This window comes from Pollicipes pollicipes, unplaced genomic scaffold, assembly GCF_011947565.3.
Source record: "Pollicipes pollicipes isolate AB1234 unplaced genomic scaffold, Ppol_2.1 Scaffold_5724;HRSCAF=6776_pilon_pilon_pilon, whole genome shotgun sequence".
NCBI lineage: Eukaryota > Metazoa > Arthropoda > Thecostraca > Pollicipedomorpha > Pollicipedidae > Pollicipes > Pollicipes pollicipes.
Window position 1 is genome coordinate 13,987,241 of NW_023596746.1, and position 16,487 is coordinate 14,003,727.

General features: G+C 59.0%; 1 protein-coding gene across 1 annotated transcript in view; it reads left to right on the top strand.

The window, feature by feature from the left end:
- The window catches only part of LOC119102543 (transforming growth factor beta receptor type 3), an 83,385-nt gene that overhangs the window by 33,695 nt on the left and 33,203 nt on the right, over positions 1-16,487 (top strand). Inside the window, exon 7 of the mRNA XM_037225932.1 lies at positions 14,387-14,516. Coding sequence (XP_037081827.1) covers positions 14,387-14,516 — 130 coding nt within the window. The remainder of the gene's footprint in view (positions 1-14,386; positions 14,517-16,487) is intronic.

The window sequence follows — 16,487 nt, forward strand, 5'->3', positions numbered from 1 at the left end:
TCTGCGCGGCGGCGGCGGCGGCGGCGGCGGCGGCCATGTCGGGGCGTTAGGCGCCGCTGGGGCCCCACTGAGCGGGGGCCCGCTGCGACGGCCACAGCTCGTCAGTCGTGCTGCAGGCGGCGTTGGTGTCATGCCGCAGGTCGTGCATCCTCATCTCATGTACCGCTGCCACTGTCCCCTGGGGAACAGGGCCTGGCTCGCGGAGCTCGGCGGTCCTCGGGCGGAGTCACGACATCTGAGCTGTCAGCACCAGTGTATATAGGCCATTCATTACATTACGGTCAGATGGCAACTGTACGAAAAGGTCAGTCCGGCACTGTCCGGCTTTGTCGTGGCATTTTAGCATAAAGACTGTCTCACCACAAACCTGTCGAGCTGTCAATCGGTACGAGCTACCCGTCGAATTGAACTCGTAGTGGCGGCCGGCTCGGAATAAACACAGCGGTATCTGTCTCTCAGATGATGCACGAGATGCCGAGTGTCCTCTGTTGAAGTCGCTCAATGACAAGCTCTTTAAAAGCACTAAATACTCAAGCACGGCGTGCGAGTACCCGTAGACGAACCACTGGTTATCTCCAACAGCAGAGCCATCCGGAGCCACGTGTCGATTTTCGCTTGCAGTGGTTGGCAGTGCTGTGTTCCGTGTTCCGCGGGGAGGAGGCATGACGCGGTGCTCTTTGCATTGTATTCCGTGGAGAGGAGGCATAACACGGTGCTCTGCTCCGCGTTCCGTGGGGAGCAGGGGTGACTCGGTGGGTTGGCGGCACTCGGGCTGGTGGCTATTGCCCTGTCCTACCAGCGCTGTTTTTTTTAGGCGAAACAGGCGCACGTCACGGCCAGCCCTGCCTCGCTCGTTTAGTCGCTGCGCCTTCCCAGTTGCCCGAGGGCAGAGCCTTACGATTTTCGTGGGGCGGCGGAAACTGATAGACTGTGGACTGATTTAAGACTACCGCATGAAATTTGCAGATGTGCGCCGCAATAATTATTTGTGTGGCTGAAAACGTTATGGTAGATATCCAGACAAGGCGTTGCACGTTCACAGGCACGCCAGTAATGATTTTAAGGTAACGAGAAGGCACACAAAAGGCGGCGGACTTTAATACGGACCATCATCGGTTCACCCAGGACTCACCTTAAGCAAGGCGTTGATTGATGAGCCTGTTGTCTTACTTGGCCTTTTTACGTGATTATACAAAATGCAGTCATTGGCGTGCTGGAGATGACGTTTTTCCTTTTGATATGCCCACCGCCGTCACAGGAAACTGAAAGCCAATGATATCGTCCAAGATGAAAATAAAGCCTGCGGCATGTTTTCGGTATTGCGGCATACATCAGTGTTGTCATAAACCTAAGTTGTCGTGAACCAGTGTTGACCAGTGACCAGTGCTGTCATAAACCATAAACATACCTCGTCCATCAGTGTTGTCATAAATTTTTGCGTCTCAGTGAACATTATCATTATGTAACAAAGCTGCAGAGCTGCGTGACGGCTCTGGCCTTTCCAAACCAACGTCCTCGGGAGCGGGTTAGTTGCCGGTATGACTCGTTTAGCCAGAACAGGCATTTCGGCTTCAGACTTTTTGTTCGGAACACACGCATAAGCTCGATGGAAGTGCTTTTGCGTGGGTGTCAGTACTGACGGGCTGCACGCAACCCCGCCTTACAGTCTTATCCGCTGAGCGCGTTGAAAGCTCCGATGTACGGTGAAGTCCGACTGCTGTGCTCCCATTACAACTGATGCGAGGGGTGGAGGGGAGGAGCAGCGCAGCCGACCCCGTCCCAGCAGCCGCCCTGAGTGGCTGGCGCCGGCCCGCTAACTGAGCGGTCCTCACAGGACGGGTGTTTGAACAGCTTTTTTAACCACGCTGGCCGAACGGCTCGCTCAGCTCCGGCAGGTGACTCAGCAGTTGCCTCAGCCCGGCAGCTGAGTGGCTGGGCGGCTCGGCCCCGCAGTCGAGCGACTGAGGAGCTCGCTCAGCCCGGAGCGGAGCGGAGCAACCAGCCCCGGCAGCCGGATACCTCGCCCAGCCCCGGTGGCCGGATGACCCGTCCAGCCCCGGTGGCCGGATGATCCGTCCAGCCCCGGTGGCCGGATGACCCGTCCAGCCCCGGCAGCCGGATACCTCGTCCAGCCCCGGTGGCCGGATGACCCGTCCAGCCCCGGCAGCCGAATACCTGGTCTAGCCCCGGTGGCCGGGTGACTCGTCCAGTCCCGGTATCACATCAGCCCCGGTAGCCGGTCCAGCCCCGTAGCCGGATGTCTCATCCAGCCCCGGTAGCCGGATGACTCATCCACCGCGGTGCCGAGTCCAGCTGCGGTATCCGTACGACTCGTCCAGCCCCGGTACCGGTGACTCGCCCATCCCCGGTAGCTGGATGCCTCGTCCAGCCCCGGTAGCGCCGCCCGGCCGGCGCAAGCGGCGGCCGGACGGACCATCTGTCGACGCTGCGCCCCGGCCGAGCGCGTCCCCGGCCCCGGACGGCGGCGCGCTTCTAACGGGCCCGCGCGGCGGCCGCCGGCCGTGGCGCCGATGCGCCGGCCTCCCGCCCGCTCAGACCGTCGCCGAGATAGCCGCCGATGCAGAGGCCGCTGGTCATAGCGCGCCCGGCTTTAGGAGCTGGACACAGCCTTGACATTGCTAGTGGTTGTGGCCCCGCGATGTTTGGGCGGAGGCTGTTCGGTCAGGTTACGAGCAATGCACGATGTGTATTGTGGGCTCTGTCTGGTGTGTGTTAGAGGCTGGTTTATTCTCGTGAAGGACGCAAGAATGGTGCGTCCACCAAGACATGACTGATGGTTGTGCCGAGTAGATAAATGGCTCGCGTCCCGCCATGCATTTCCCCGACGAAGTCAAAGGAAAATGTCCGGCACGCCGGCTTTTGCTGAGGCATGGCTTAACATAATCATTCCGCCTCCGCTTGCAAAGCATGGGCGAAGCTGTTGCATGCCTCCCTTACAGCAGCACGCATGACAAGGACCCATGATGGCACGCTGATTGTGCAACATGACGTAACAGTTGGAGCATTCTGCGTGCCGTTGACGCGTTTATGCGATGGCTTGGGAGCACAGATTGGTGTCTGTGTGTCATTTTGGCTTTGCGACGCACTGCTGAGCTATATGCTCGCCTGCCTCTCACCCTGGCAGGAAGGGCGGGCCACCGCGGGGATCGAACCCCCGACCTCTGGTTTCCCAGACGTGCGGGGTTAACGCAGATGCGTTAACCACTACACCACCGTCCCCTAGCACAGATTGTTTGCACAGCAAAAGCAGATATCGTTTCCAAATTTCGCCATTCCCTGCTTATCACTATGTTCGGACAGTTCACATCTCATTGTAAACATGTTTCTTGGCGCCTTTCAGTTCGTAGTTATTTGGTATTTAAGATGGCAGCTACATCAGAAAGGTCATCAGAATTCAGACACCGACGCTCGAATTTTGTATTCTTAGCCGTAGTTGGTGCAACAACCAAACATGTCCCACAATTTATATTTTCAGCCAATAATCAAAATCACATTGGCAAAAGATGCCAAGGAAACCGAATGTCCTCGCAGAGCCCCGAGGTGACCGAATAAGAGTGTCCATCCATGAATGGAGGTTTACAGATATGTCTCAGATTACAAGAACCCGTAACTGCGAAAGAGTCCGAGAGCCCGGTGTCGCTCACAAAATGTGCCATTTCCAACGAAAGTAATTGGTTTCGTCATTCTGTGCACTTTCCTTGTATAGCTTGGCGGACTTCACCAGTCCTGTCAGCACTAATGACGCGCGCGAGTTTGCGACTTGAATACTATGATGACCACGCATCCCTCATGCTGGGTGTATGACGTCACACTCGTCCAGTAACGCGTCTGCCATGTTCACTATGCGTGTGGTGCTGGAGCGTGCGGCATGCGGCCGAAGGGCGAGCTCCGCAGGCAGGCCAGTGGCCCGTGTTCTGGAAGACGGGAGGTCATCGATTCGGTTGCCTGGCGCAAACCTTTGATCCGACGAAGCGCGGCCCGATGGCAGCGGACGAGTGGCGGCGGACTCCGCGGCCGTGGCGTGCCTCACCGGCCGGCGGACGAGTCCCGGAAGAGTAGAGTCCGGTCAGTTCGCGGTCGCGTGCGGCCTTAATATCGGCCGCCGGTCGGCCACGGCCCCGTCCGCTTTACCTGTCATGGGGTACATGTGCTGGCACTTGCCATGCAGCGTCACTGGCCATACCGAGCCGAGGGTGGCGCCGCCATGACTTGCTAATGTCGCCCAGGGCCGCCCGATATCTCGCCGGATCGCCGAGCGACGACCGCTGTGCGCGCGGAGCGCGCCGGCCGCCCCCCCACTTCCTGGGAAATGGTCCGCTTATGTAAGCGGCCGGCCGACATTCGGCCGGCGCCGAGGCGTCCGATGAACACCTCCATACGGATGCGGCGCGGCCGGCCGCGGTGGCGGCGCCGGCGGGCGAGGCGGTGCCGCCCCGCCCCGCGCGTCGTGACCGCCGGCGCCGGCGTCGAGTCGCGGCGGGCTTTCCGCGAGCGGGCGCTGGTGTGGCGCGGCGGCGCGCTCGACTGTGCACGGCCCATCACGACGTCTGCCGGGCCGAACACGCCTCGTTGGAGCATTGGTCAGGCTGGTGACGGCGAGGCATCCGACGCGATACATCAACGCATCTTTGAGAATGGAGTTCAGCCGCAATGTCGATGTCTGGAGGCGAAGCGCTGACTCCGTTTCGTGTCCTCGTCACTGCCGTCGGCTGTTGACTACACGCCTGCCTGTTTGCGGCCAAGCTCCCCGCCCTCGCCGCCGCCCCTGACTGTCGCCTGCCTTTTTCCCGCAGCTGACCAAGCTGTCGGCGGTGGAGCGGACGGACCTCTGCCGGCCGTGTCGGGTGACAGCGACAGCCGGCGCGTCGCGCGCCGCTCTGCTCGACTTCATCGTCAAGGAGTTCCGGTTGCATCACCCTCGTTCACGGACGTGACGTTGCCGACCTGGTCCGGCTGCAGATCGGCACTGGTGAGTAGCTGCTGGCCGAGAGTCGTCGCGATGGTACCCTTACACCCTAAGCCAGCGAGATAGGGTTCCTTGGTGTTGGCAGCGCCGCACAGCAGCACACATACAATGGGGAGCAGGACGGAGACGCTGGCATGTATGTGAGGTTCGTTTTGTGTGTAGGACTGTTGCCGGTTGCCGCATTTTTGACTGATTTGGACGGTGGACCACGAAACTATTTTTCGACGCACTACTAACCCTTTTAGTTTGCGCTATGGCGATTTTGGTCACCTGACGTGCTTACTTGTTTGGGAGCATGACGATTGCTGTGCAGCCAACATTAGACCTTGCTGTGAAGCCCAATGAATATGGTGTCCGGGACAAAAACTGTACACCTGATTATTTAACATCGCTTTTTATCGACCTACGATAGCGTATCATTCAGGGATAGGCCTTGTCTCTCTGGCCATGTGTTCATGGGTTTTAGTTTTGGCTGTGTGTAGCTGGCAGTTTTTCTCACACCCAATGTTCGTTTTTTTTTTACTTAACTTAACTGGAGTTTTGTTACCTTCGCTGTTCTTTGTAGCTCGGCCAGGATGCGCTTAAGTTTAGCTCGTTAGTTCGGTGGTGTTTGCAATCGTCACCGGGCTTGAAGGCCGTTGTTTCGGTTTTCTTTCGAATGTGCAAATTGCACCGACAAACGCTGTGTGCTCCGGTGTCGTAGTCTCTCGAACTATGCGTGAAACTGGTGAAATTGGTTTAAGCCGCTCAAGCACCGGCTGTTGAAAACACATTTACAAGTTGCCATGTAGCTGCCATGTGCATTGTAATGTTCCGCACAGATAAACGTTTGCAATGCAAACACACATATCGCCGTAAAGTCCTGTTGTCGACGATTCCTGCCATAATTAATGGCTTCAACACGACCAATGAGAGCGCGCCACAAAATTAGTCCTTCGAAGTTTTACGCGTTTTGGTGCCTTGCGAACGCAGAAGCACGTGATACGCCGTAAGGGAATGGTCCTACAGGTGTGGATATGTTTCCGGTGGCCGATTGAAATGTCCGCATGCATCAGACCGTCGCACGTCGTCGGCTGGCTCAACGCCAGCTCCGGCGGTAATCGCTGGCGGCAGCTGGACGAAGTGGGCTCGAGTGCTTCGAAAACCTTGATCGTTCTGACACGTCATGAACACGAAGCGCTCTTATCTGCCGTATTCAGAAGATGGGCATGAAAGTGGACTGAGCCGACGTTTGGGGGCCGGCCGCACCAGCGGTCTCGAAGTGATCGCCGTGTCCATTAGTTTAAGCCTGGCGATTGGTGCTGGCCGATCTTCCGGTTTGTACGTGCCCTCGAGTACAATCAGCGTTAGCTTCGCGACAGTGGTGCGGGTGCTGGTACGTGTACCGGCACCAGAACCATCACGCAAGTGCACGCAGTGCTGTGACGGAACTGCGAACGATACCGACGACACACGTGGTCTAAACTGACATTGAAACCGTAGTGAAATGGCGCTGGCATTCCGTATGTGCACGTGTTTGGCATGCGGTATGTATGTGTGTTCGGCATGCGGTCTGTGCGCGTGCATGAGCTTCCACTGCAACAGACGTTCAAAATCACCAATGGAGATGTTCGATAGGCCCAGTGGGATATTCAGCAGTCCGCTCGAACTACGTGTTTCTTCTCAATTGCCTGTCAGCGGGCGGCATTGTCAAACACATACCTCAGGTTATTTTGCAATAACGACACGACAAGACGAGAGACAAGGCAGCCTTTCAAGTTTGCTCGTCTGCTTGATCAATAAGAAGCCCGGCGCCCTTCATCTCGACCGCAAGCGGACGCTAACAGGTGCTGCACGCTACAATTTTATTTATTTTTGCGCCACTCGCTGCTCACAATCCGGGTCTTCGGACCTGAAGTTCGTCGGACTTGAACCGGCGCTGCTTCGAGCGGACTCAGGTAGGCAGCATTTGATGTGAGAGTGTGTAGCCACGGAAGAATTCCGTCTTGTGCGACTGCACTGGCGGCTGAAGCGCCTTGGTGCTGACACGGAGACCACGAGACAGCCGAATATTAAGGCTCGGTGGAGGGGTGAGTTCTGAACCCGTGAGGAAAGCTTCTATGGATAGGTGCAAGCCGATGGGCGAGAAACAACAATATTTTGATAAAAGCAAGAATGGCATTGGGCATCTTGTTTTTGGTGTCATAGGTCAGAATTGTCATCCTTGCAGTTATCGACCGTCAGTACATCGGAGGTACTAGTTGAACGGCGTCAAGCAAACATGGGCTACATTTTCGGTAATGGCCGTTTTGGAGCTGTGCGTATCGTCGTAAGTACGCCAATGTTTACTTGAGAGAACTTCGCTTAACCAGTACCTCCTGGTATATCGACAATTGATGACTGTCAAACGTCAGAACTCTGAAGTCATAAGGGGAAAATCCGAGGTTAGAATCCACGAACATCATTGTAAAATATGTTCATAACGCTCCTGACCATTTCAAGTCACTTGCTTATTTGTTATTTGTTTATTTTATTTTACTTTATCGCCAACAGAGCAATGCTCCCTTCACCGACAAAGTCGTTTAAAAAAAAAACAAACAATAAAAACACATAGGCTTTTCGTGTCTTTCTTATCTTATGTCATTTATTTGTGATCGGCTTCATCCCAGATGAATTCCATTCAGATCATATAGATCCAGTTAGCTTTGAGCAGCAAGAATTATCGTTTGCCACGAACCCGTGCGGCGGAAAATATTGCCGGTGCCGTTAACAAACCGAGGTGGCTGTCCAATTAGCTTGTCAAACAGACAATCAGCCATGGTCGTCGTCATCTGGTGATCCCGCGCCAAGACAAGTTGAGCTTATGCATCATGCACCAGTTGTTCAAAGACAGGATAATCAGTCAAACCTTTTCAGCTGAGCGTCTGGATCAGCGTTTTAAGTTCAGAGCCTTTGCGCTGAGTTATTAACTTTCACTTTACCAGGAATTGATGGCTAAGCCAAGTCCTAGAGCAAGCATTGGTTGAATTGGCAGTGTTGGACGCTGCATGCTGTGGCCATGGTCACTCCTGATTAGCACGGTCGCTATTAACATCATGGAAATAGGACCTCCTGGCATATTGGAGGTCGATAACTCAGTACAAGAATTTAGAATTTTCAACTAATGATGCCGAAAAACCAGTGGCTGAAAGCTTCTCTTGCCTGTCTCACACATCGGTCATCACCGCGACAGACAGATACACTGACACCATGTTAAGGTAACGGCGGCTCGGACGCTCTGAGATCGGTATCCAGGCTTCAGATACCGTCTTTGTACGTGGTGAGAACCACATCTGTCTATTTTTATGTACCGTTGTGTGGTCCGAGAACATTTGCTCTTTAATGTGAATGACAGACGTTTGCTCCCATTCGAGGCATCCTCGCGTGCCCTGCGTAGCCAGCAGCGCTGGACATTGGGCCGGCGCAGGGTGGCGGCCGTGCTGACCTTGCCATCCCGTCCGGTGAGGGCTGATCGGTGGTTTAGAAGGAGGAAGAGCCGGTCAGCGCTGCTGGACTGGCAGCACGGGTCGGCCCGTGACGCTGACCGACTGGCTTGCTCACCTCGCCGCTGGCCGGGCGTGTGTTCCCTCCCCGCTCGGCATCGGCGCTGACGGCGGTGTGCGGGCGCCCGGGCCCGCCGCGGCCGACAGGGCGCCCCGTCTCTCAGCCTGTCGCTGGCATCGGGGCGTGCTCTTCGGACTCGACCAGGGGTTGGTCTGCCCCGGCGTGGTCTCAGACGGGACTGGGAGTGGCAGAGCGCCTGATGGGCGTTGCTCTCAGACGCTGGCCCGCCTTCAGGCCGCCACTTGCCACCGTGCGTCAGATTTTGTGCCAAACGAATAGTTGCACGTATGGCCGAAGTATTAGATCTGGCTAGGGTAAATGCCATGTCTATGCGAAAACGGTAACACAGATTCACTCCTGCTTAAGTGATGCTGTACAACAAGCAATGTATAGAGGAGACGTGTTCACGTAATTCCAGCGAAGATCGCTTTGGAAGGGGAGCATGTGCCGGAAGCGTGCCACGGTGAGGACGACCTGGAGGCGCGACCCGCGCGCCAGGGCCGTCACGACCTCTGCAAACTGCCGGCCGGCCGGCTGGCGAGCGCGCCGCCTACGTGCCTCGCGTTCCGACCGACTCGGCTCCGTGCGGCCGGCTCGGCTGGGCCGGGCGCGTACTACGGGCCGGCAGCGGGAGCGGCCCTGGCGGCCGGCCCGGCGGCGGCACACCTCGCCGCCCGGCGCGACGCCCGGCTACTCGCCGGCACCCGGCCAGCTGACTCAGCTACTCACGCGCCGACCGTCAGAGTCAACCGCCGTCGGCCGGCGCGGCGCCGGCGCCGGAGCCGGAGCCGGAGCCAGAGCCAGAGCCAGAGCCAGAGCCAGAGCCAGAGCCAGAGCCAGAGCCAGAGCCAGAGTCAGAGTCAGAGTCAGAGCCAGAGCCAGAGCCGTCGCGCTGGGCAACCGGCTGCGCATCGATTGTGCACGGGCCGCGCGGCCGCGCACTGTCGGGCTGTCCCGCGGCGACGGCGGCGGCGGCGGCGGGCCTGGCAGCGCTGCGGGCCCGGCCGGCGGCAGTAAACAGAGCCGCCGCGCGCTGGCGGCCGCCCGTGTTTCGCGGCCTGCCAGGTGGCTCCTGCCGGCCGGCCGGCCCGGCCAACCGGCAGGCCCGGACACGGCCGCGGCGCGCTGCCAGCCACGGTCGATCGATGCGGCGGCCGCGTGAGCGCCGCCGCCGCCGCCGCGTGCGCCGCTCCATGGCGGCGTGGCCTTGAAGTGGGGCCGGCGCCGGGAGACGGCCCGGCGCTTGCCGCCGCCTCCGGCGCCGGCGCCGCGCCGCGCCATTCACGGCGCAGAGGCACGGCCGCCAGCGCCTCTCCTCTGCGACGGCCAGGCCGCGCTCGAAGCAGCGGGGTAACGGGACGCCGCGCTGGCGGCGCCGAGCCGGACGCTGCGGCGTAGTGGTGCCGTGGCAGGATCGCGTGATCGGCGCGGCGATGCCGCCTTTTGTCCGTCGGTTTTGGACATGCGACCATTTGTCAGACACGGCATGAAAACTTTAATCGAGTTTAACGTGTATTGGCGCTCGACCCTAACGGAAGCTGTTCATCGTTGAAACACACTTGGAACGACTTGGTACGCGGTTTCTAGTCGACCCAGTAGTCATGCATGATAAATGCGTCGCTGGAAGGTTACGTGCAATGCTTCTGCGTACGCCGAAGCACAGCAGCTCTGAAATTATAGTCACGAACCACAAGTGTTGCGCCCACCGAAACTGCCGGGGTGGTTGCGATAGGCTCCCTTCCCATCACTGCCATTCTGGCTGCATCGCCGTATCAGGGGCAGCTGCTGGAATGGTGCCGTTCGATGATTCGCTGATTGGAGCTGATGCGCCTTTCCCGTCGTGCTGAGCCGTTATCAGCAGACGCGCACGGCTGGGCCCGACACTCGGGCCGAACAGCGCGGCGGAGCGGCGCCGCGCCGCCAGCTCCACGCTGTTGTCTGCGCTGCTCTGGGGAGGTCCGTGTCGACCGCGTGCTGCCGGCGAGATCAAGCCCGACTGGACCCCGCCTCGTGAGACGGAGGCGTACCGCGGCGCGCTCAGTCCGCCCGGCCGGGCCTGCTATCCACTGCAGCACGCAACTGGCGCTGACTCGCGCTGCACGCGGCCGGGCGCCGGCAGGCGTGCGCGGCGCTCGGCCGCGAGGCTCCGTGCAGCGGCGTGCGATGTTTATGTGCTTTATCTTCAGCTTGCGCGATGGGAACATCTCGCCCTCGAGCGGGTGTGATAGTGCAGGCATGCAGTGCGGCATGCAGGTGACTGGAAGATTTCAGGATGCCCTAGTCTTTGGTATGCCGTCGTGTGATGCGCGGGCATCCTCATTGCTAATGAACCTGCATAGCTGAGTGCCCTGGGCTAGAATCGCTGGCTGCCTTTGGTCACAGAGCCATGGTGGTCCAGCGAAGTGGAAGTTGCTGACGTCAGTGCTGCTGATAACAGGCCAGAGAGACACCCGGGAGATGGATGAAGACTGGCGGCCGTCTGAGTTATGCATTTGAAGTTTGTATTTAGGGAGTTCGTTTGTGCCGTGTTTACGGGCACTTCGACTACGAGACCGTTTTGCTCGTTCTGAGAATTATCGACCTACGATACAACAGGGGCGTAAAGCTTGGCTTCGTTTGTAAAAGCGCTCAAGTTTTGTTTATAGTTTAAGTTTTCTCAGCCTAGCTAATGCTCGCCAGGTGGTCAAGGCCTTTCTTGATATTAAGCAACGGCCAAAATTTCTAGATTTGACCGCAGACGCCCCTGCTCAAACCCCGCCTAACTCAAACTCAAACCTCCAGTACCCTACACACACACACACACGGGATCGACCCGACATGGGTCCGCGGCCATACGGGCGGCCGGAGACAGCTGGTGAGAGGCGGGACGGCGACTCTGCCGGTCCGTTCTGGGGTGCCCCAGGGGTCTATCGTCGGGCCGATGCTCTTCAGCTTGTTTATGAACGACCTTCACTGTCATTTACCGGGCTGTCGGGTGATGACTGCGCTGACGACGCCCAGCTGCCCGATCACTCGCCGGCCGATCCGAAAATCTGAAGGATCACTAAATGTTATGTTGAAAACTCTGTAGACACGTTACAACGCTGGTTCAAGATCAAATTCACGAAATACGAACCCAGCAAAAGCAGATTTCACGTAGTCGGAACGCGTCTAAACGTCAACGGAGTTAAAGACTTCCACCTGAGTATAGCTGGCCCGTTGAGCAAACCGTCGTCGGCTATTCGACTGCTGAGTGTGGCCATCTACCCTTGCATGTCCTGGGACATTTACACCGCCCACATTGCCAGAAGGTGCAACGCGCTTTTGATGTTGCTTTACCTGCTTCGCCACCGTGTTAACCAGGAGAAGTTGTTGATGAAAAGACACGTAATTCCCCACATTGCACGTCGCATCCCCGTGTGGGGAGGAGCAACCAAAAATCAGCTAGATTGGATTAGGAAGATGATAAGCTGCAGTGGCGCGTCGCAGTGGCGCGGTGGCGCAGTGGCGCGTGCAGTGGTCGTTATTGGCGCATGGCGTCGAAGAGGGTCGGCCCGGCGTTGGCGTTCCTGGGTTGGACCCAGGCGGAGCAGCTGGTGCGAGAGAGGGACTTCTTTAGAGTGTATAAAGTCCTTCATAACCAGCTCAGCCCGCCGACGATTTATCGCATGTTTGTCCCTCGATCCGCGGTGTCTCGCCGGCCCCCCCCCCCCCCCGCTCATCCGACGCCGGAACTCTGGAGCTGCCGAGGTGTAAACTCGCGGCCATACAGAGAGGGTTTCGGTACCGTGCTGCCGCCCCGTGGAACCTGCCGCCTCTGGCCGTGCCGTCACCGAGCGTCCGGCTCTGTCCGCCTTTTGTGCACCGCTTAAAACATTGAGGATCTGAGAGCCGCGCGCTCTTTGCTTGTCTGCATCGGCTTTTGGGAAACTCCACTGAGTAACCATTTTTACTTGCTATGTATGTAGGTACTTGTGGATTGTTCCCACGTCCTTTGTCACTATCTTGTCATGATGTGTGTGTGTGTGCATTGCTTTATAACCTTTTTGTACCTTGTGCATTGTGGCGCAAATCTTGAAGCGCCATACTGCATGGATGGGTTAAAGGCTCGATACAATTCAGTGCAACGCAATACACAGTGAAACGGGAATGAGCGACCGGAAGGCACTTGCCGGTTTCAGTCTGTAAGAGATGCCGGGCACTTCTTTGTGGTGACGTTCGTGAAGAAAGCAGTCTTGTATGGAGACTCCTGCATGGAAGAACGCAAAATCAGCGTCACATCTATGTTTCTGACGATCTGCTTGAGTGCACCATGTGCGTCGGGCGCGCGGTGCGCCCCTGGCAGCTGGCCGTTGGCACCGCTCCGCTCCAGCCGCTGCCGCCACGCCCCGTCCGAGAGCAAGTGCGCGCTCCGAGCTTCCGCCGCTGGCTGGCCATGCGGTTGGCCCATACCTCAAGCGCCCAGCCCAGCTCCGGCGCTGAGTCCAGGAGCGTGCTGATCCGCGCCAGAATCGACTCCCGTCGGCCGTAATCGGGCGTTTATTAGACGGCGTAACGCCGCCGTGTCACGCCACGGACCAACGCTACCAACGAGACATTTACGGGCGCTAGTGCGACCGTCGCTATGGAATTTTAATTCATCCGACCATAACGGGGGCATAACTCAAGGCGGCGCGAAACATGACTGACGCGCGCCGCGGCACCGGCTCGGCGGCGGTCCCGTCCTGCGGTCCCGTCCCGGGCGGCGCTGGTACTACGGTCCGGTTTCGGGCGGCGCTGGTACTACGGTCTGGCCCTGGACGACGCTGGTGCTACGGTCCGGTCCTGGACGGCGCTGGTGCTACGGTCCGGTCCTGGACGGCGCTGGTGCTACGGTCCGGTCCTGGACGGCGCTGGTACTACGGTCTGGCCCTGGACGGCGCTGGTGCTACGGTCTGGCCCCGGACGGCGCTGGTGCTACGGTCCGGTCCTGGACGGCGCTGGTGCTACGGTCCGGTCCGGGACGGTGGGCACCTGACCGGGTCATCGCGTACGGTGCCCCGGGCAGGCGGTCAGGGGCACGCGTCCGGCGGCGTCCGGGTCGGTCGCGCCCTTGCCACCCCTCAGCGGCCCGCTCCCTGGCCAGGTTTGGGGTGCGAGGGGTGGCGCGCGCGGACGGTGTGCGGCCCGCGGAGCGCGGCCCGACAATGATGCCTCGGGGCACGGCCTGTGCCGCTGATTGAGCTCCCTGGAATGCTGTCCGACGGGAGGGAAGCGAGCCTGATTCTGCTGATGTCTTGAAGGCCCTTTAATGGCCATTAGCCCGTACGGCCCAAAGCCTTGAAGGCCCTGTGATGTCCGTGACTCCTGCCAGCCCCGGTGGTCGGTTCCGCTGTGGCGCCGGTTTGCTGGCTCCTCGGGATGCTCGGCCGCGTGTGCTCTTCCAGCCGGTCGCAGGGCTCGTTCGAGAGGGGGGGGGGGGGGTCAAGGGCACTGGACCAAGCGGCTGACACCGAGCTACCGCCTCTTCCCCAGATCGAATGCAAGTCCTTCATGACGTTGTGGCGTTTGGCAAACCATTTGAAAAAAAACGATGCTTGGCTCTGAACAATGCTGTGCAGACTGTAACGCATCTGCGTGTTGACCCGCGCCGTGGAGGCCGTCTCGGTCATGTGCGCCGGGAGGGGCTGCTGGACGGTCGGAGCCGGCCGCTGCCCCCGCTGACGCCGCCGCTGACGCCCCCGCTGACGCCTCATTGACGCCCCGCTGACGCCTCGCTGCTGCCCCGCTGACGCCTCGCTGCTGCCCCGCTGACGCCCCCGCTGACGTCCCACTGACGCCCCCGCGCTCTGTTCGCAGCGGCGGAGGCGCCGGAAGAGTGCGACGCTCACCACGTGCTGCGGCCCAACGCCGAGCTGACGGCCTATCAGCGGCGACCGGTGCCGCTGGACGGCTGCTACCACCGCCACCTGGCCGGCATCGGACAGCGGTGAGTGCAGGGCGTCGCTGGGCGTCGGAAGCCGGAGACGTCACCAAGAGGTCAGGGGTCGGTTCCGGGCGAGGGGAGGCTGGTGGCGCGTCTGACTGTAGATCGAGCGGGAGGCGCGGGCGTCGGTGCTGCTGTGAGCGTACTAGCGCGGACCGGAGGTCGAACTATGGCCTCGCGCGGTCCACCTCGACCCGATCGCAATCGGTCAACAGTCATTTGCCACCGGCGTCCAGCACCCACGCCGGCCACCGCCGTCCCCCGGTCGTCGGCAGCGCACCCGCGCCTGCTGGACAGCTCCCCGGCCCCCGCCAGTGTGACCTGGGGTGGCCAGGGCGCGCGGCCCGTCACGCCCCGGCGGCGTGAGGCGTGAGCCGCTGCTTCCTGCGGCCTTTCCTGGCGCTGGGGTCGGCGGCCGGCCGCGGGGGGCCACCCGGCCGCTCGCCCCGCCGTCGCCTCACGGGCGGCCGGGCGGCGGCAACTGCCTGCCGTCCGCGCTCGCATGTATAAACTAATCGTGGCGCGTTTTTGACGGGATATCTTAATGTGAAACCAGTCCAAGCATTTTCGGGAGGTTAATGACTCGTATGGTGAACTCGTGGTGGGTGTTGGTTTGCATGCGGGAGTCATGGGCCGGGTTACATCAGCAGTACTTCATTCTTCTATGCTTTTTTCGTGATGGCTTAAGTATATCTATCGGGTAAAGCTTCGCTTAGCGCCCGGCGTTTTGTCATATTGTCAGGGTCCTCCGGAAATGTAATTGCTCGTCGCTGCCGTCTTCGTTTGTCGCAAGAGTAAAAACAATTTCAGAATCTAATTTTAATCAGAGTTTTTACACTGGTGCGACGAGCTAAAATCAACTAGGAATAGGCCATTTCGAAAGTTGTGAACGTTGATAAACCAAAATGTGGCCTGGTACGAAGCACGCTGGTAATATTTCCATCTGAATGAGATTTTCTCACACATTAGAGCGTATGCTGTGGCTCTTACACCGCAGAGCGTAACAATACGGACGCTGGAGCCCCGCTTTGTCCTAAGTTGAAATTCGTGGGCTTAACGCAAACTGGATGACTGTGCGAAAAAAATGTGTACCCTACTGTATATTTCTGCGGAATGCGCCCTCCATTTTCCACCCTGCACTGGTTTTGTTCGAGAATGCATATGCTCCGTTCAGGTCCAAATTACGACATAAACAGTGGTGACTGGTCAAAAACCCGGCTAGTCGCCTTATTCATGGCGCGTCCGTGGTTTCGCGCTACGGTACATGATTTCTACACTCGGTGCCCAGATGTGTGACGCGATATATAGCCTAGATAGAGCATGAATGGGTGTAAGGAATGCAAGACTGAGGCGATGGAAGACTGTCAAAGAGCATGACTGGCAGGTGTTGTGTGTGCTTACCCGAGCAGTGCAGTCGCGACAAATTCAGCTAACATTCTGGGACCACAGAAGTAAATGCCAGATTCAGAGTCAGACCCATGGGCGCCCTGTCGAGCATGCCATGCTGGGCGCCCTGTCGAGCATGCCATGCTGGGGCGCCCTGTCGAGCATGCCATGCTGGGGCGCCCTGTCGAGCATGCCATGCTGGAGCGCCCTGTCGAATATGCCATGCTGGATCGCCCTGTCGAACATGCCATGCTGGATCGCCCTGTCGAGCATGCCATGCTGTGGCGCCCTGTCGAGCATGCCATGCTGGGGCGCCCTGTCGAGCATGCCATGCTGGGGCGCCCTGTCGAGCATGCCATGCTGGAGCGTCCTGTCGAGCATGCCATGCTGGGGTGCCCTGTCGAGCATGCCATGCTGGAGCGTCCTGTCGAGCATGCCATGCTGGGGTGCCCTGTCGAGCATGCCATGCTGGGGCGCCCTGTTGAGCATGCCATGCTGGGGCGCCCAACTGAGCGTGCCCAACCCGGCGGCTGGCATGCGCTCGTGGAAGCAAGACAAACGTGGTCGTTAGAAGAGCGGGGCAGGCAT